Here is a 21,404-nt window from a genome sequence, read left to right as displayed (position 1 = left end):
TTTTATATAGGTTTATCAGCGTGTCTTTGCCAACTGTTATTAAAGTTAAAGTAGTCTATTAAGGGGAAGGCAAGCATGTATGACCAAAGGGGGGAATTGATATACATGGTCAAACATGCATAGACGGTGTGATGAGCGACGGAGCATGCGCGCCCTACGAGTGTGTGTGGTGGGGGATGTGCGCTGAAACGCTCTCGGATGATGTACGCGCGCTTGAATGAGAGAGTCGGATTTTATGTATCAGTTAACAGTATTTTTCCTTTATAAAATATGTGCAATTATCAGCAAGTGTCTCGTACCTTTGCCTCACCGCATCCATGATCCCAACAATGATGAGGAAATAAAAATAAGAGCGTATGCACGTAGAAAATAAGAGAGAAAGGGTGCACAAGAGATGCACAAAGTAAATAAAAAGTAGGATAGACGTTACGGGGAAAAAGAAATAGAATATATTGCCATGGACCAAGTATGTAAAAACAACGCCTCCTCAGCTAAGCAAAAATCTGAAATACAATAAGAATAGTTAAAACATATAGAAATAGAGTGAGAGTCTTAAAAGCAAGTTAACCCAAAACCATAGACATATGTATAGACAAAGACAGTCATAAACATGTGGACAAATAACAAAAACAAAACCAGTCTAGAAAATAAAATCCAGAAACAAAAAGCAACTACAAAATTAGAAAATAGAAGAGAAAGACTAGAAATAATTAATTAATTAAACGAAGAATAATAATTAAAAATGAAACGTGCATTAGAAAGGAGAGAGAAAAAAGATCCAAAGTACGGTGTTTGGGAATGGTTGGCTGGGACAGCCTTATCGGAAGGCTTGGAAATTCGAGGCGGATGTTCGGAAACGGTTCGGGCGAAAACTCCGTGCGCGACGATACGATACGTGCGGAAAGGTAGGAGAGAGCACGTGGTCGGTTAGTTTGTACGAGAATTCATGTAACACTTTGTTGAATCACTCTTGTATTTGGTAACAGCAATGTACACAGCCGAAAATAAATGACACGTGTGATCCACTTGACTGAGTTTGCGATTTACGCGCGATGCGGTACAGATAAACTGTTAAAACGACGGAATCGATTCTCAAGACACGTGGTTGTGCGCCGACGGTTCGCAGAAAAAGAAGGCCGATTCCGGGAATCGCTCGCGGATGTCGTCACTCGCGAGTGCGACGATTGGCTGGTTTGCCGTGGGCTGATTCGCGGAGAGGGACGTGTTCGGGAACTAATTAGCGCCGCGCTTGAGCCCGCGCAGATTGAATTTCGGCGCCGATTCCCAAACATACGGAAACAGCAGAAAAATTGCAAACAAATAGTTAAGTAGCCAAATTAAATAATAAATTGTCGGAAATTATTGGTAATAGGATTGTTCGGAATGACTGCGGGCGCGTTAGCATTCAGATGTATGTGCGTATGTGTGTGCTCGCGCGTCGTGGCAAAGATTGTAACAGCTCGGTGACAAAAGTACACCGAGAGGACTCGTGTGTTTTGTCGTTGCCAGGTGAATTGTTTAAGTTGTGTTTTGTCGTTGCCGGGTGAATTGTTTAAGTTGTGTTTTGTCGTTGCCAGATGAATTGTTTTAGTTGTGTTTTGTCGTTGCCAGGTGAATTGTTTTAGTTGTGTTAAGAAGCGAATCGTGGTAGTTAGTTACCAGCGAACCGGCGACCCATCAATACGGCATCCGCATACGCGCCTGAATTTATGTTAAAAACGAATAAATATAGTTAGTAGGAGTTGGAGATAATCCTGACTGTTGAATCCCCTCCATCCCCTATAAAATAAATAAATAAGTGAATGTCAAATAAATATTAGCTAATCAAACAAACAATCATTCAATCGAAAAGCAAAGATAACAGATTTAAGCTCGGCTGAGAAGGCGAGGGTGTAGATCCTGGCTTCAAAATAATCCCTATAGAAGTCAGTGTAGGAAAGTAAAAGGAATAATTTAACACGTAGAACCAACCTACAAAAGATAGACCGGTTCGGATAAAATAATATATATAAATCACACAAGTAGGTTAGTTACTGACTAATATAGTATAATAATGCTTAATCTAACAAGTAGCAAGGAGTAGAATACACTCAACGGCCGTTATACCGTTAGATAAATTACTAATAAGAAAAGCGAGAGCGAGATGTTCACCCGGCTGCGGTCCAGCAGGCGCAACGGGACGAAAACCTTGAGTAAAAAGGGTCACAGTGCGCCGGGCACGGCGATAATGCGAGCGAACACCGACAAGATGGCGGCGCGGAAACGAGCACGTGGCAACACACATTATCATTAATTATTCAACAATTAGACAACATCTGTGAACCAAAATGTAAACGTAGCGTTTTTTCGGTTTGGCAAACATTCTTATATAAAAATTTCGCAGAAATAAGCCCGGGATTAGAATATTTTTCTGGCTCCGAAAAAAATTAAAAATCAAAAAGTGAGAATGCTAATAGTAGCAATAAATAATGTAAATCCGAAAGCAGATTTCAAAAAACTCAATTATTAAAGTCACGCGGAGAAAAACAAGACGGGCAAGGACCGTTTGCTCAAGGCAAAAGATATAAGAAGCAGAGGCTAAAAATTTAAACAACGAAAAAGTGGAGGCCAAACAGGAAAAAACGAACGCGTAGGTCACAGTATAAAAGTAACGGTATTCCTCAAGACAGGGATAAGGTGAAGGTGAAAACACATAAGAAATTATCTAGCAGAAATACAATAAGAGCAGGCGACCTACGACCACATAGAGGAGGAAGTCGCATACAAAAACAGTGGCGGATAACAATCCCCGGGGTTACTCCAGTTCGTACATACGAGGTCATGTAAAAACTCGCAACGGTAAACGAGTAACGGGAGCAGAAGTAGGAGGGGGAATAGAAGGAAGGTCAGAGTACCGCGGAACGACAAATTTCAAATCAGAGCGACTCGAAACCTCAGGGTATACGGTGGTGATTTTCTGATTTTCTATAAAAGTAGCTATTATCAGTCTTTTGTAAGAGTGAAGAGTTAAAACGACTACGGTGATAGTGCAGAATACAAATACAAGAACAATTAATTAATTAACTAAGTTAAAAACTAGTAGAACAATTAATTAATTAATTAGTGAAAAAACTAATAGAACAGTGAAGTGGTTAAAATAAAGGGGAAAATACTCTAGTTAAGGGTATACAGCACCTTGACTCCTTAAATCAATAAAATAGGATAGGAAAGTAATTTAGGATAATATAGTCATAAATAAATAAATAAAATTAGAATAATTAAGTAAATTAATTAATTAAATAGGTTAGTTAAATACTATTAAATAGGAAATAAAACAACTAATTAGCTACAGTAGTATAGGACAATTAATCTAGGTTAGAACAGTTATAAATAAATAAATAAAATTAGAATATCCAATTAGGGTAGTTTACATATTAATTAGCAAAAATAAGAAATAAAGCAATTAAATACAGGAAAAATAGGACAATTAAATTAAATTAAATTAAATTAGAGTAGCAAATAAAATAGTTAAGAAAAGTTAGAATAAGCTTTAAATAGTAGAATAATTACTTAATAAGGTAGGACATAGAAAAGCGAAAAGTTCTCCGATCGAGATAAAAATTTAGATTAGGCTATTTCCGAGGGTGAGGAACAAATAGGGGGGAATTGGGAGAATACTTCTCCCCCCTGTGGAAAATTTTGAAAATACCCACCCTCTTGCGAGATATTGACGATAGGAAGGCTGTGATTGATAGAATCCGAGAAAGTGACTAGTGAAATTCATAGAGTTCGGCAAGGGCTTTCCAACGAGCCGTCACACGTGTAATTCGGAGCACTTTTAGGATAGCCATATAACGGGTGTCAAAAAAGTAGCTTTTGAGAAAAAGAATTTTGAGGGCGTGGGTGAGTTAGGTGGGGTATTTTGGGCAGGCAGCTCGGGGTGGGGAACCAGGAGGTTCCCCGTCGTAAAAAATCACTCCTCTACCTCCCCCCCCGTTCACGAGATATCGACATATACTAGGTGAACCGAGCGACTGAGAGAAAAACTCAAGATAGGCCGTTTTTTAGGTAGCCCTAGGAGTAACCAATTCAGCAGAGAAAAGTGGGGCTTTACTATTAAAAAACCCCCACTTCCCTCCTGCTCCGAACCCCAAAAAAGGGCTGTTCGAGGACAAATTAGGCGTGCGAGCAAAATAGAGATAGTTTCAAGCGGATTAGGTCGAGTTCCTTCAGATAAGAGTAAACTGAGGCGGAAAAAACGTAAATATAAGGGAATATAGGTTAAGTCTAAAACGCGAGCGAGTAAGTAGGATAAGAGTTAAGCGAATTAGAATAAAAATTTTTTTATTTATTTTCGAAGTGTAAATACAAGAGTACCAGAAAACTCTGAAATCTGAATACCGAAATATAAGTGGAAATTTTGATACCAAAAAAAGGGTATACGTCCTATACATACGGACCCACACCTCGGTCTGGGCGAGGACGGCAAGCCCGGCGTCCCGCCGGTCCGGTTGGCGACGAATCCCGACCCCGCGAGCTCAGCAGTACATAGGAAACACAGTTCACTAATAAGGTAGCTGAGCCGCGGTGGTTCCTGCAGTCCACCTGCAGCCCGAGAATCCGATCCCGTCTCCGCCGAACGACGCTCCGCGTTCCCGCCGTTACCGTGCATCGTACTCGCTCCGTATTCGCGCCGTTCGCGTCGCGTAGACTAGGTAGTATTAAGTGCGTGCTAGTTATTTAAGTTAGAACATAAGTTTTGTATTATCGGGTCGTCCACCCTCGTCTGTCCGCAGAGCGGAAGAACTCCCGACCGGGAGACCGCACCGACCAGCGCCGGGACCACCGGCAACCCGGACCGCCGGAATAAATAAAGACAGTATTATTTTCTCATAAACCGTAGTCGATTCATTCCGAAACCCGTTGCCCTCTTCAAAGACCCTGGCGCGCTGAGCAAATCCAGGAGAGGGCATCCGCGAGCAAAGCTCGCGCTTCACGCCAGCGGGGCTCTACCGTTACAACTTGCACAATTTCAAGAAAATTGTGGTTTTTCCAATACCACGCATGGAAAAAAATTTTTTTTAACATGCTATACATCATTTCCCATAGATTTTTTCACGCTGATTTCAAATCTGGTCTTAAAATTTGTCTACAACCTCAGGATTTTGCAAAAAATAGATTTTTGTGACAAAAACTAATGAAATCATTTTTTCGTTGAAATGATTTGATAACACACTAGTTTGAAGGTATATCGTATTCTCATATATAAAACACAATAAATGCATAAAAATTTGTGTTGAAACACGTTCGACTTTTCAATGTTCAGTAAAGTAAAATCCACCGTCATCAATTCTAACTTTATTTGTTTATAACTTTGTAATAAAGCGTTCCTGAGCAAACTTCAAATAACATTTTTTTCTTATTTCCACTTGTAAGATATGCTCTCCAAGTTTGTCAATTAAAATCCGGGACACCCTGTATAACCTAGTGCCATTAATTGTACTAGACACAATCAAGATAGCCCACCAGGACAGAGCAGAGACACGCAAATCAAAATGCTGCTTCCCAGACAGCATAATAGAAGACCCGCAAACAACATTACTATTAAAACAGCTCAATAAAAACATCAGATCGCAGAGACGCCTCAACCCAGCTCCAAATATACCAAAAAGAAAAACAACACAGCTAAAGACAACACTCGTCAGCTCAGAAATGGGCAAAATAAAAAAGTCGCTCACCACCACGCAAACACAAAAAACAGAAGTACCAGCATCAAACCACCAAAGCAGCCAAATGGACCACTTACTAAAATTAATAGAAAACCTAAATGCGACAATCGCAAACCTCACGAAACAGCTAGAGGAAGAGCGCAACAAGAACAATGCCGCAACACACAGCAGATTCGCAGATGCGAACAAATTTGCAGCATTAGAAACCGACATTGAACCCAACCCATACCCGGCTTTACCTGAGCCAAGCGTCTCCAAGAGACAAAAGGACGGCACCGTCGCAGGACATAAAAGACCCTGCCCAAGCACGGATGCGCATAAAACCATAAAGAAATCAGAAAAGGAAACACAACACACGACGAAGGAACAAAACCAGGAGCGAAAGCAACCTCCAGATGTCCCAAGGTCAGCGGAAACGGCAACGACGGCAGGGACCACCAACGATAAAAAACAGGCGCATCAACAAACATCCCAACAACTGAACCAAGGGCTGAAGCAGCACACAGCAGGCAAACACGACCCCAGGCCACCCCAACCGGCACCAAACACAGGTACCGAAACACAATCGCCGCCAACACCCGTAAACACATCAAAAAACGACAGCGAGCGTAGCCATAAACCTCCCCCAATCACAATTTTCACAGACACAGTAAAATCCATAATAGCATCCCTAACACAAAAAATAACAAACTTCACAGTAAAAAGAATAAATAACAACAAACATACACTACAAACTCACACTCTAGACAACCACAAAATCGCATGCGATTCATTAAAACAGCTACAAATACAGTTTTTCACTTACACTCCCAAATCAAACAAAAACATCACAATCCCATTAAAAAACATTGAAGGCAATTTCGAGCCCGCCGAAATATTAGATGATTTAGTTAATAGAAATATACCGGAGGTCACATTCCTCTCAGTAAAAAGATTCACGACCAAAAGAGCATCAGACGAAGGCAGATCCCTTCCTATTTTCATAGTACAACTAGCAGCGAATAGCATATTATCGAACCTGAGCCAGGTTAAAACCATTTTACACACGTGTGTAAAATGGGAGAAATTAGTAAAGAAGGACCGCATCCAATGCAAAAGATGCCAGCATATAGGGCATGCAGCATCAAACTGCAACCTCAACTACAGGTGCGTAAAATGCGACAAAACGCACATCCCGGGCGAGTGCCAGAGATCATCCGCTTCCCCCACCGAAAAAGCAGAGACACCCCCTTACTGCGTTAACTGCAAAAATCACGGACACCCAGCCTCATACAGAGGCTGCCCCAAGCTAAAAGGGATAAGAGAATCTATCGCGGCAAAAAAAGAGGCGTCAAAAATAGCAAATGAAAAAAAGCAAATCATAAAATCAAATTTCGTAGAAGCTGGTATCTCATTCAGCGCCATAGCAGCGAACACCACCCCGAAAAAACCACACACACAAGCACACACAGCACAGGCACCGCTCTCACCCAACAAACCCAAAACACATTACTAGAACAAATAAAAACAATAATCGATGCAGCAGTCAACACACAAACAGCACGTTTACGATCACTAATACAGGATAACAGCAACAAAATCAACATAATAGCGCAAGCTCTAGACCTAGAGTCCTAAATGGCTAACAATACAGTATCTAACTCTACAGACGCAACAACCACCCCAAACACCACCACATTCCAAGCACTAAAAATAACAGAAATAAACGTAAACTCACTCATCTCCAATGAAAAAAGGGCAGCCCTCACTGACTATCTTAACGCACACGAACCGGATGCGGTCCTTCTGTGCGAAACCAAATTGAACGACAGACATCGCGTTAGCTTTAAGGACTACGTAATGATAAGAAACGATAGGCCAAACTCGAAACAGGGTGGGGGAACCGCAATCCTGATCAAGCGCAAAATTAAATTCAAAACCATCCAGTCAGATACTAACCTCAACACAACGCTCGAGTCAACAATAATAAAAATCAAAGTCCAGCAAAAAACCCTGTTCCTAATAGCAGCATACGCCCCCAGCAGCAATAAAAAAGAATTTACATCAGACCTTAATACTATATTCGATAAATTAGAGCTACACAAATTAAACAACTGTTACCTACTGGCAGGAGACTTAAATGCAAAACACACCGACTGGCACAACACCACAAACAACAACAGAGGCACCACCCTAAACAAATGGCTGCACCATAACATAATTCAGTACAGAGTAACTCTTCTGAACACACTTTTACCATCCTTCCCAACCAGTGGATCATTCATAGACATTTGCTTGACATACAATAGAATCAAATTCCACAGACTCCCCGCACCCGGAAGACTTCACACACGTGACTATGACAGCGACCACATAGCTACAGAAATGACAATCACTCTAGACGCTGACGAACCATTAATAATAGACGAACCAACCCATACCAAGAAATACAACTTCAACAAAGTCAACTGGCTCGACTTCCAAACAGACCTATTAACTATCGACAACACAATAATACCAAACACAAGAAACCTAACAAGAGAAGAAATTGACAACTACATAGACAAACTAAACACAAGCATCAACTCCACCATAGACAACACAATACCGCGCATCTCAAACGACTACAACTCGACAGACAGATATATCACACCGACCATAAAAAACCTAAAAAAACTAAAATGTACGCTAATCACGAGACTGAACAGAATGACAGCAATCACCAATTACACAGCAGTGAACGACACACGAATAGCACTAACCAAATACACTCTAAAAATAATCAGAAAAGAAATAAAAAAAGCATTCCAGAGATCTGTAAGTGATTACTGGAGAAAAAAAATAGAAAACATCTCGAAACACAACACAAATGATTTATTCCCATCAATAAACACGATATTCCGCGCAAAAAGACAAAGCACCATAAACACCCTAAAAATACACAACAGCAACTCAGACTTATTAGCAAAGGCAAATATAGACAGCGTAAACACACAAACTGACGACGATGGCAACTTACTAATCACGGACATAAAAGACAAACTGAACGTACTAGGGGCACATTTCGAGAATGCACACACACAGAACAACAGCATGGGTAAACCACAACTATCAGACATAATTACGCAAAAAATAAACACCTTAAGAGCAGAAATGGACGAGGACAGACGAAACAACATAACGGTGTGCAACTTCTCTGACACAAACAAAGCAGACAACCCAAACACAGACGAAACTCCGACAGACTTCTTCACCTCCACATACGAACTCAACATAATATTAAGAAAACTTAACAATAAAAAATCCTCAAGCTTCGACAACATTCCAAACATTATTCTGAAACATCTACCCCCACGGTTCATATACAACTATACCATAATCTTCAACAACTGCCTCAATACAGCACATTTCCCGGCAGCCTGGAAAACTGCAAAAACAATCTGCCTAAAAAAAAAGACAAAAACGAAAGCATCCCCGCCAGCTACCGCCCAATAAGTCTCCTGCCGAACATAAGCAAGATATTCGAAATCACAATCAACAACGCAATAGAATCAGTCTGTGCAGAAAGAAAGCTGATCCCAGAAACTCAATTCGGTTTTAGAAGAAATCACTCAACGGTGCATGCTATAACAAAATTCACATCTGACATCTGCTGGGCGAGAAACGCGGGCGATTGCGTAGGAGCAGTGTTCATTGACCTCGAGAAAGCGTTTGACACGGTATGGCTGGATGGTCTCTTTTACAAGCTTCTAAAGAAACATTTCCCGAAACACCTAATAAAAATTTTATGGAACATGGTGCACGGAAAGAAATTTCAGGTAGTAGAGGGCCCAAACACTTCCCCAAGGAAATTCGAGGTCAGCAACGGACTTCAACAAGGGGCGGTCAACTCCCCCATCCTGTTTAGCCTATACATGAGCGACCTACTAAATATGTACGACCTAAATAACGACAACCAAAGGGGAGCAATAGCATACGCAGACGACCTACTGATATATATTAGCGACAACAAACCCTCCAAACTACAAACTAAACTACAAAACCTATTTGACAAAATACAGGACTACTTCGACTCTTGGAAACTAAAAATAAACACAAACAAATGCGAGACAATCCTTTTCAGACCATATATTTCACAAATCTCAGGCGCAAACAGAGACGTACGAAAAAACGCCAGACACTTCCACATACGAGACAACAGGGACGCCAATATCATAATCCCCCACAAAAAGGTTGTGCGTTATTTAGGCGTACACCTAGATTTTAAGCTAAATTATAACGAGCATGTAAATATACAAATTAGCAAAGCGCAAAAAGCCTTCGCGGCGAACAAAAGGATTTTTCACTCAAAAGACCTCGATTCATCAGTCAAAATTCTCTGTTATAAAATGCTAATTAAACCAATAATTTTTTACGGTTTCCCCATTTGGTTTAATATAAGCGCCAGTACCATGGAGAAAATCCGTCTCCTAGAGAGAAAATGTTTGAGAGCCTGCCTTAATGCCTACAGAACACCCGAATCTAATTATACAAAATATATTAGCAACCACAACCTTTTGCACAGAGCTCAAATACCAAGAATTGACATACACATGATAAAACTAGCCAGGAACCATTGGGCGAATACACGCAGAATACAAAACAACAGTCTAATATTCAGTTCAACATATCCCAACCCCCTATACCACGAAATCACGAGACACACAGGATACATACCGCCAGAAGCATTCATACACTTAGATAAAGCAGGACTAATACAAAACACACTCGGCCACCCAATATTATATCACCACAACTGAAAAAACTAGAACAAAACAATAACATACAACAATAACTGCAGTGTCGACGACCCAGACATGCGATTGAGACACAAACTTACACAATACGATACAGAAGACGATCACAGAAAAAACACAGACAAATACTGGTGGCTGGACGACCCAACATAATTAATTAAGTGCAATAGTTAAGCCAAAGCCCCGTAGAATAAGCAACCGTGTACCTAATAGCATTAACCCTAAGAATAAGTTAAGTTAAGTTAAGTTTAAGATCAGACCTGGCTCAGGTTCAACAACTAGTGTATTAATTAATTCAGTAACTACACAGAAAAGTGCAATCCAGTACCTTAATAACCCGTATACACACAAACCACAAACCAAAGACCTATGTACAGTTCTTGTGCCCTGCTGTACATAATCAACGCCGCTAGTCTGTAAGAAAATTTGGACCTAAGGAATAAGCATCACACGTGCAATAAGTGCAACAAAAGAAATGTCAAACCCCATAAACAGCGCGTGACCGGACTGCCGGTCCTTTAGTTTAGTATATAAAGTTATCCTTAATGTTATACTTTTTTTTTAGCGTTTAAGTTTATTGTTCCGCATTGTAAATATGTATATATGTTTCTCTTTGTTTGTTATTTTTGGCACAATAAACGCTTTGTTAAAAAAAAAAGTGCCATTAATTGTTCGGACCACACGGGGACCCCATATAGGATCTTGGAGTGCACCACCCCCGCGTAAAAGCGACATATCCGTACATCGGGCCCCCTGATATTAGGCAGTAGTTCCTCAAGGGTGACCGCCACCTTCTCGGCTCGGGGGGCCGTACAGTCAAAATGTCTCTCGAAGCGTCAGCGACAGTGGATCACCTACCCGTATTCAAATGTGGGACGTCCGTCGGTCTCGAGGCAATGCGTAAGCCACATCGCCTCCGTTTTGCCGGCGGATATATTCATCCCCAGCCTCCGGATGTCACCGACGACGCATCCCACCACTGCCTGCGCCAGACCCAAGGTCCTACCCCATGCCTCCCCCTCGGTGACCACCAGCGTGTCATCTGCATAGCATAGTGATGGGTTATGATCTTATGATACTATTCAAGCGATATCGATACTTAGTTTCAAAGTATCATGGTATCATAAGTACGTATAAATACGTAGGTATCAAAAGGTATCGATACCTAAATGATACTTACTCAGAAATGTCAATCCTTTGTAAGTACGTCTTGGATGGAATTTGTATCGATACATTCACAATTCTGTATATAGCAGTAATTCTGTATATACACTTCTGTCACAGTTTCCAAGATGGCAGCAAAATGTTTTTGTTTTTTCTGTCTTTCTTTCGCTGTCACTTATACATGTACATCTTAAATTACGTATCAAAGCACGTTTGCTTAAGAATTTCGTCGTTTTTCTGTCGTCTTGAATGTTTGTAAATAGTACTTGCAAAATGTATTTACATTCATTCCTCCAGCAACCATCAAATTGCGATACCGTAGTATTCTGTGAGAACTCGACCAATTCACATACACTTTTCAAAATTCAAAAAATAATGTCTCTGAACACGCAGACTTGCGACGAAACGACAAGTTTTGCGTTCCGTCGCGAGCTCGCGAATGTGACCCAAGCGCGAGTCAATCCGCGACCAGACCCTTACGCGAACCAATCCGCGAGCGCCGACACCTCGCGAACGTTTCGCGAAGCGAGGCACTCTTTGTGGTCCGCGCTCACCAATAAATACCGGGCCGAATCGAGCCAGAACCGGAGTTGGCTTGAAGCAGCTCTCGGAGGTCCTTCTCCGAGCTTCAGACCACTCGCAGCCGCGTGCAAATGCGTTCTCTACGGGTTACGTCCGTCATTGCGGGCGAGCACGCTGGTTTTGGTGTAACGCGTACTACGGGTTACGTCCGTGTGCGAGCGAAGCCAGTACCGCGAGCGAGTCTCCAGGTGGCTAGTCGGGCGAGAGCAGTGCTTCCGAGAACTACTACGCACCGCGCTTCCGGCCCTCCCCCTCTACCCGCGATCCGACTCCGATTCCCGAAATTCCTGCGATCTCCGCTCACCGACCCGCTACCGTGCCTCGCGCTACGCACGTTTAGTCTTCGTCCAGACACAGCCGCGTTCGGAGCTCGTCCTGTAGGTCCGTCGGCGAACGAGCAACGACGCTGGTGTCGGGGAACACGCTCTACGGGTTACGTCCGTCAGCGGATTAACCACACCGCGATCTGGCCGAGGGCGACGAGCTAGGCGTCCCGCCGGTCCGGATACGAGGCCGAATCGCGACCCCGCGAGGTCAGCATAAACGTAGGAACACCATTCACTAAAGAATCTCGCTGAGCCGCGGTGGTTCCTGCCTTTCCATCTACAGGCCCGGAATCCCAGACCTTCTCCGCCGTTACAAGCGAATCCTGATTGCTCCGCGTTCTCCACCGGTCGCGACTTCGCGTCAATACGCGCTTCCACCGTTCGCGACTTCGCGTCGCTCCGCGTTTCCGCCGTTCGCGACGTAACGTCACCCGCGTTCCCGCCGTTATAGCCAACGGTCCTGTCGGAGACTTCCAGCAGGGGACCCCCGCCCCGCTCCGGAACAACGGAGGACTCCAGTACAGAATAAAGTTTGTTTATTTTTCGTAAACCTTGTCGGATTATTTCAAACCGCTGTCCTCTCCAACGATCCTGGCGTGCTCGAGCATCCAGGAGAGGGCAGCACAAACCAACCTTCCTGCGCGATTAACGCTCGCGTAAAACGCTCCCGTTACAGACTCGTAGTATATCTGAAGAATTCGTTGCAAAAAATACTACAGAAGAATATTCTCCTTACGCAGGTAATAATTTGCACTCTTTCTTATCGTCTAAATACCGATAACATCACAATAGAGATACAACAGTCATTATTTGTTTATTTTTCAGAAAATGATGTTAGAAAGAAAAAGATTGATGAACTAATTTCAAATTTCATAACTGTGGATCTACAACCATATTCGATCGTCGAAGATATAGGATCTAAATCTTTATTAAACTTTGCCGATCCTAAATATACTGGGTGAGTCACCTAACGTTTGCACCTCAAATATCTTTGTTCTTTCTAAAGGTACGTAAAATATGGTAAGGACAAAGTTGAATGGCACAATGGGGCTGACACGATGCCATAAAAAAATTTTGTTTTTATGTCATTTTGTTAGAGATATCAAGGTGACCATCACTTTTTTAAAATGGAACCACCCTTTTTTAAACACTTACAATGATAGTCCCTTTCATTAGGAATTCAGTGACAATAATTATTTCAAGGTGTTGGATTTTATTTCATAAATAGAACAAAATGAATCTGTTATTTCTTTAGAAGCAAGGATCGTTTGAATCGGCTTTTGATATACATTGTATCTGCAGTTAATATACATTGTATGTTGTCCCCGGCATGGGACCCTCGATCCTCAGTTGTTCATATTGGACTGTTGCTTCTCTGTTTCATTTCCTTGTTTCATTCTCGACGTTTCCATCAAACCGTGAAGACGTGTCTGACGACGTGCTTTTAGAGAATCGATTGAAATATATATTCTATTTCGTATACAGATAAAGAGTGTGATTTCATTATAAACACCCATATCCCAATAGGTTATGGGCCCAGTTAACATTTAAATATTTTAATTTAGTGAACTGTGTTTATAAATTATACCTAAGTTATTTTTTTAATTAATACGTATAAGCATATATAGGACTAGTGACGTTTAACTTAGTGACGTTAATTTTAGTGACGTTTAATTAACAATTTAAAATTCTTCGTGTAAATACATATTGTGTTGAGTGCATTTGAAAAATGGAAAACTTGAGAATGAAAAGGAACATCAAACCTTTTGATGGTGACCGATACAGCATTTGGAAATTAAGAATTCGGGCACTACTGAACGAACTGGACGTTATAAAAGTAATAGACCAAAACATACCGGAAAAGTTGACTGCCGAGTGGGTTAAGGCGGAAAGAATTGCGAAAAATGCAATAATAGAGTACTTATCCTGTTCCGTCACAAGACGAAACAAACATCTGGGTGGCAGACTTCGGCCTACCTCCAGTCTACCACGTTTGTAATGCACTAGCATTTATGGTAGCGGCCCGGGACAAAATTTACAACACCTTACCGGGCCCAGGTTTATAACGCCTTTCCGGACCCATCAAGTGAGGGTACCACGCGGCCACTTCGGCACAAGGTCACACTCCCTCTGGCAATGGTAGGCGTCAACGAAGAGCAATGACAATGATTGACCAATCACGAACAAATTAGAAGACAGAGATTCTTAGACCCCACCCACACCGAGACTAGCTGCAAGGAGACAAGAGACGACAAGACCAGTCAACCAACTAGCCTCGAATAAACCAGTACTCCTCCGAGCAACCGTAGAGTCGTAGTCCACCACCAAATCCGCGTATTTCTTTTTATTCCTTCGGTTCTGTTAATGTCAGAGTCGAAAGTGCAAACCGACACGCACAAGAGTGTTCCTTGCACCAGCTGCACCACTCAAAAGGTGCACGACTAAACATATCCGATTCCTTTTTGGGCTTTGCACAAGTTGGGAGCACGGCGAAAGAAATAATTAAAAGCTTAGATGCTATTTACGAGCGAAAAAGCCTCGCGACGCGATTAGCGTTGCGAAAGAAACTTTTAAACTTAAAACTAGAAGGTGATACACCGCTGCTGAATCATTTCACCGTATTCGATGATTTGATTACTGAACTATTAGCCGCGGGTGCGAAATTGGAAGAGGCTGACAAAGTGTCACATTTACTATTGTCTTTACCCTCCACATATGACGGTGTAATAACCGCAATTGAGACGTTATCAGAGGATAATTTAACGTTAGCTTTTGTTAAGACGCGCTTGCTAGACCAAGAAGTTAAGTTAAAAGCAGAAACTATTCCCCCCAGCACGAAAGTTCTTCAAGCAAAAAGTATGAACTATTTTAAAAGAAATAGTACAGGAACAAAAGGAGTTTCTCGAAACAAAAAAAGAATCAATAAAATAAATACGCCGAATCAATTCCCTAATATTAATCGGATCGAAAAAGTGAAATGTCATCACTGTGGGAGAAGAGGACACAAAATTCGGGACTGTTTCCATTACAAAAAGAATCAGCAGTACCATGAGGAAAAGAAAAGGACGGTACAAGCAACTCAAGTTGCAGAACCGAGCGAATCGCAGGTGGAAGCTGCAGGGTTCGCATTTATGGCAGGGAACATGAAAAACCAAGGATCGGAAGAATTAACGTTCCTGCTCGATTCGGGGGCCTCGGACCATTTGATTGTTACGTAGGGAGACGTTTCTCCACGTTCATTTCGATTAGAAGTTCTAATCTCTTTTCTGAGAACGAAAAGCGTCCCAACAGGCCCCTTGTTTAATGATTGTACTCCGGCTGGACGCAACTGGCACGAAGCATGATTCAGTAACAGGACCGTACGATTTCCTAAATTGGAAATCTTAAAAACATCCCCTTCTGGAATGTTTTGTCAAGATAGTCTTTGATAGGAAACATCCTGGGTAACCCTTCGTTTTACCCCTATAAACAAAAGATCCAGCTGCAAACCTTAAACTCACTAGAAACGACAAATACGAATATGCGACCGTAAAATAAAACAGATACATTCCCCTCTCATTTTTAGGGTATATAAACCCATGCATTTTCATCCTCTTTGGTTAGTCGATAAGCGGTTCAGTCAAGATTCAGACGCGGTTCAGTACTCGTGCAGTCACGTCGCGTCAAGTCTAGTGAGATCGGGTTAAAGTCCCTTTCGAATCAAACGTAACCTTATAGATTCCGTTAGTTCGGTATATATTCTATTTGGCATTCAACAATCGCTATCTAACCCCGCATTGCCAGTGCGTCAACGCCGTGCATCATTAGGTAACAATTTCTCTAATTGTACACTTACTACATCCACTCGCGACACAAACAATTACACTTGTAACTATTCCAAATCAGAATATATTTGTCTTGTTTGTTAACTCGCGTAATCTACAACCTTTAATTATTGCCTGATATCCTAATCTAATAATTGAACGTTCCCACATGATACAATCTTACCGCTCGGATTGTATCAATTAAATTATATATAAGTGACGAGGCTTACTAATCTTAGATTCAATTCAACGAAGATTTCTCCAACCTAGTGGCTCCCCGGTCTCGCATTGGGTGCGTCCACGAAAACTATACCATCCTAGCGGATCCCTGATTTCGCATTGGGTTCTTCCGTATCCTAGCAGCTCCCTGGTCTCGCATCAGGTGCGTCTGTGAGTTATCCACCTTCCTTTTAAATCGGGTTCGCCGTGTGTCCAACCTAGTGACTCCCCGATTTCACATTGGGTGCGTTCGCGAAGTTTCATCCTCCTAGTAGCTCCTCGGTTTCGCATCGGGTGCGTCTGCGTTTGACTCCAACTTCCCAGAGGTTTCCTGATTTCGCATCAGGTGCGTCCTCGACGTCAACTATCCTAGCGGCTCCCCGATTTCGCATTGGGTGCGTCCGCGTACCTAACTAACAAATTGAAACCATATTCCTGGGGTAACAACCCCTCGCCGGCCTCTCGCGTTGCTCGCAGCCCTGGCTCGTAACACACTCCTTCTAGGCAGACTTTCATTAATACGTTCAGGTTGTTTCGAAGTACTGGAAGTGTACATGCAAGTCGGCACAAACGGAAGAATCCCACGACTAATGGAGACAATGAAATTAATATTTTAGCAGCTATAGCTGTCGATCCTCACGTGAGTACGAGAAAAATTTCCCGGAAAGCAGGCATAAGTCAAAGTAGCGTAATACGAATTCTGGCCCGACATAAATTTAATCCGTTCCACATATCGCTCCATCAAGAATTGCACGGGAATTTCAAGAATTCATTTTTTTCTAATGTCTTGTTTACGGACGAAGCAACATTCACTAATAATGGTCCAATTATACATTTATAAAATACAGGTATTCTGCTCCCATATTTTAGTTTCATACGTTTTTTCTGTCCTTGACCTTGAATGACCTTGGAATAATATAGTCACTGCATTCCTAATGAAAGGGACTATCATTGTAGGTGTTTAAAAAAGGGTGGTTCCATTAAAAAAAAGTCAAGGTGACCTTGATATCTCTTAAAAAATGACATAAAAACAAAATTTTTTTATGGCATCGTGTCAGCCCCATTATACCATTCAACTTTGACCTTACGATATTTTACGTATCTTTAGAAACAACAAAGATATTCGAGGTGCAAACGTTAGGTGACTCACCCTGTATATGTATATGTGGCGATGGTTGGGTTCGTCACCACCGGGTGAAGACTTCTACAACATAGCCAGCGCGGACCATCCACTATCCCTCCGCCGACAGTTCAAAATATTCCTCGATGCACTCTGTGCACTCATGTGCTGGTTGGATTGTTCCAAGTTGGAGGCCGCAGTCTCGGCACTTCGCCAATGGCCTGGCGACGTCTAAGCGGCACACAACGTGCTAGCCTCCCTGTTTATAATGCCACTGCTCTTCGTGTGTCAGGCGGTTATAGCACGCCTGGCACAGTCGATGGGGGTGGTACACGTACGAGGGTGGCTGGAGTGATACTACCACGCAGTAGAGACTCAGAAGGCTCTCGTATGCGTCGGGGTGGTCCGTGGGCACCACCCCGTCTATTGGTCCGTAGTATCCTTCTAGCTCCTCATTCTCCGGGCGGTAGCTCGGTCTCGGAATTGGCATTATTGGTCTAAGGAACGGTATTTCGTAACGTGTGAATTTAGGTCCTGGTTAGTTGGATCCGTCTGTCGTTGTCTGTCCTGTTACCTTCTGTCGTATCGTATCGTTAGTCGTGTCTACGGTGTGCTAATTTTAACTTATTTATGTGGACTGTGCGAGGGTTTCCTTTGATTAGAATTTTTATATTCTGGTTGGGTAGTATTTCTATAACCTTGTGAGGTCCGGTATACTGATCGCTGAATTTGCCCTTGACCGGCTCCTTCAATAAATACACGAGATCCGTTACCTTGAAGTTTTGTGGATTGATTTTCTGGTCATAGTAATATTTTGATTTTGCTTTGGCAGCGTTCAGATTTTTAGATGCTGACAGTTGTAGTTCTTTGATGGTCATATGTAGATCATACCGTAAACCGGTGGTCATGTTTTACCGGAACGGGGGGCTTGCCTTAATCGGCCGGCCTGCGAGGAGGATAAACCTCTATAAAAAAGTCTCTATCACAAGCTATCGTAATGTGGCGATGGGAAACTCCCGGAGTAAGCGCCGGGGGTGGGGGGTGGATGCACCAGCTCTTAAGCGTTGTACAACCTCGGGACGCCTGCCGACCTCCCGTTGTATCTAGGCTTACCGGGGCAAGCGGCTCTGCCCCGGTGGACACCCTCTTCCGCTTGTTGTATTTAGGGTATCGAGTGAGGGGCCCCCAGAAATAGGGGCGTAGTAACCAGGCCCGCTTATCAAAAAATGGATTGTTTAAACGTTGCGCCTCGGACAAATCTTGAAGAGGTTGTGGAGGGGTTACTACGCCCGGAAGTGGTCGTGGAGAGATTGGTGGTGCCACAGCACCATCGAAGATGGGACCACCCCCGGCCCCAGTTGACCGACCTAAGCTCTGGCCTAGGAAGGGAACGCCGGGAGGTGATAAGCCCGACCTGGAGGGGGACAGTGCCTCGGTGAAGTCGACCAAGTTGGCTCCCCCCTCCTCCAGCGGCGCGGGCGCGAAACGCCCACTGACCCCGACTCCGGGGAGGACCTCACCGACCCCGTCGGTGGATAAACGGCCACGACCCGTACATCAGCCCCGGCCGAAGATGCGAAGCCTACTCCCGGGGGAGTTGTCGGCCCTGATCTCGGAACATGGCCTCGAGATCGGGGATATGGCGGGCAGATGCGGGAACCTGAAGGGTACCTATCAAAAGGCCTTCAAGGACTCCTCCAGCATCATAGTGGAGTCTGTGCGGTAGCTAGAGCTGAGGGGCATCCAGGGGGGACACCCCGCTGGTGGCTCCGCCCCTCCGACCCCGCTAATGCCTCGCTATGGAAGAGGTGCGCGGCCCTCGAGAGGGAGCTGAGGGAGACCCATGAGACGCTGGTGGCCATTAGGGGGAGCTGATGGCCATGAAGCGGCTGTGCGACGCTCCACCCCAGCCGGAAATCCCTGCCCCCAACACCGGCGGGGACACCACGGCGGTGGGCGCGATGGCGCAAATGCGGGCGCTCCTAGAGGCGGGACTGAGCTCCATCCGCGACGAGATGCGCGTGGAGCTGCGGCGGGCGGTCGAGACCGTTGCCTCAGCCTCGGGCACGCATAGGGCCCCCCAACCACCGCCGCCCGTGCCTCCGGCGCCCCCGACGCCCGCTCCAGCGCCTGCACCGCCGGCGCCGGCCCCTGCCACTACCCCGGTGGCGGGAGGGGCAGCGAAGAAGAAGAAGAAAAAGAAGGCGGAGAATGTCGCGGTAGGGAACACCTCTGCGGTCCCTCCCACCCAGCCCATAGTCCCCCACCCGGCACCGCCCCCAGAACCGACGCTGGATACCCTAAATGGGAAAACCTGGGCGAACGTCGTGAGTAGACGAATAAAGGTTGCGGCCAAGGCCGCGGCGAAAGCTACGGCCGCCGGGGCCAAACCAAAGGCGAGTAAGTCCAAAGGGCTCCCCCTCGATCAGCCGCGGTGACTATCACGATCTCGGAGGGGGGTAAGACCTCCTATGAGGAGGCGGTCAGGAGGGCTCGCCAACACGTCGACCTCGACGCCCTTGGCATCGGTACCCTACATTGGAAGAGGGAGGTCACCGGGTGCCAAATTATTGAGGTCCCCGGTACCGATGGGAGCACCAAGGCCGACGCCCTGACGGCGAAGATGGCAGCCGTCCTGGGGGGGGGGCGGAGGTATAAGTTTCCAGGCCCGTGAAAAAGGCGGAGCTCCGCCTCACGGGCCTGAAGGTTTCCGTAACCCCCCAGGAGGTGGTGGAGGCTGTGGCGAAAGCCGGGGGCTGCACCGCCGAGTCCGTTAGGGCTGAGTCCGGAGCTGAAGGCTCCGCCCAGCGGACTCGGCACCATTTGGGTGCAGTGCCCGGCCGTAGCGGCCCTGGCCATAGAGAAGGCCGGCAAGTTGCGCGTGGGGTGGTCCACCGCCCAGGTGGTGGTGCTGGCGGCTCGGCCGCTGCAATGCTTAGGGCATGTTCGACAGCGGTGCACTGCGGAGGAGGACCGCAGCGGGCATTGTTACCGCTGCGGTGATGTGAGCCACCGGGCGGTGGAGTGTAAGGCTCCGCCCCAGTGCGTGATCTGCGCGGCCTTGGGGAGGCCGGCGGGCCACAAGGCGTCCTTGGAAAGGTCCAGTGCCTGGAGGAGTGGGGGGTTGGCCTGGCTGTCGCCGCGGAGACGTACAGCGTCCCGGACCATCCGCACTGGTGCGGTGACGCTGACGGCTCCGTGGCTGTATGGTGGCGTCGCCACTCAGCGACAGTGCCCCTTTGCTCCGTGGTCGAACGGGGCAGGGAGATGGTGATGGTAAAGTGGGGAAGACTTCTGGTCGTGGGGTCCTGGACTGGCTGGGGCTTATGGTAGCCCTGTATATAGCCGGTCCGGTGCTGGTCCTGGGGGACCCGAATGCCAGGTCTATCACCTGGGGAAATACCGGGACCAGCGCCCGAGGCGGAGTCCTAGAAAACTGAGCGGAGGGGATGGAGCTCCGGTTATTAAACCGGGGCTCCGTGCCTACGTGTGTGAGGTGAAACGGCTGGTCGATAGTGGACGTTTCGCTCGCGACCGCCGCCGCCTCTCGCCGTGTGTCCAACTGGCAGGTCTGGGATGGTGAAACGTTGTCGGACCACTGCTACGTCCTGATGGACGTGGCGGTGGCCTCGGACTCGCCGGTGGGCACGCCCCTTCGGCCATATACCTTATACGTTTTTTCTGTCCTTCACCTTGAATGACCTTGG

The 21,404-nt window shown here is 45.1% G+C and overlaps 1 protein-coding gene across 1 annotated transcript; it reads left to right on the top strand.

The window, feature by feature from the left end:
* The first annotated feature begins 7,325 nt into the window (after window positions 1-7,325).
* Window positions 7,326-9,182, top strand: LOC143363345 (uncharacterized). The gene has a single exon (XM_076803945.1). It carries the CDS (start codon window positions 7,326-7,328, stop codon window positions 9,180-9,182), a length of 1,857 nt encoding a protein of 618 aa, XP_076660060.1.
* The last annotated feature ends 12,222 nt before the right edge of the window (window positions 9,183-21,404 follow it).

Source organism: Halictus rubicundus, unplaced genomic scaffold (assembly GCF_050948215.1).
Source record: "Halictus rubicundus isolate RS-2024b unplaced genomic scaffold, iyHalRubi1_principal scaffold0035, whole genome shotgun sequence".
Lineage (NCBI taxonomy): Eukaryota > Metazoa > Arthropoda > Insecta > Hymenoptera > Halictidae > Halictus > Halictus rubicundus.
This window is presented reverse-complemented; position numbering and strand designations above follow the sequence as displayed.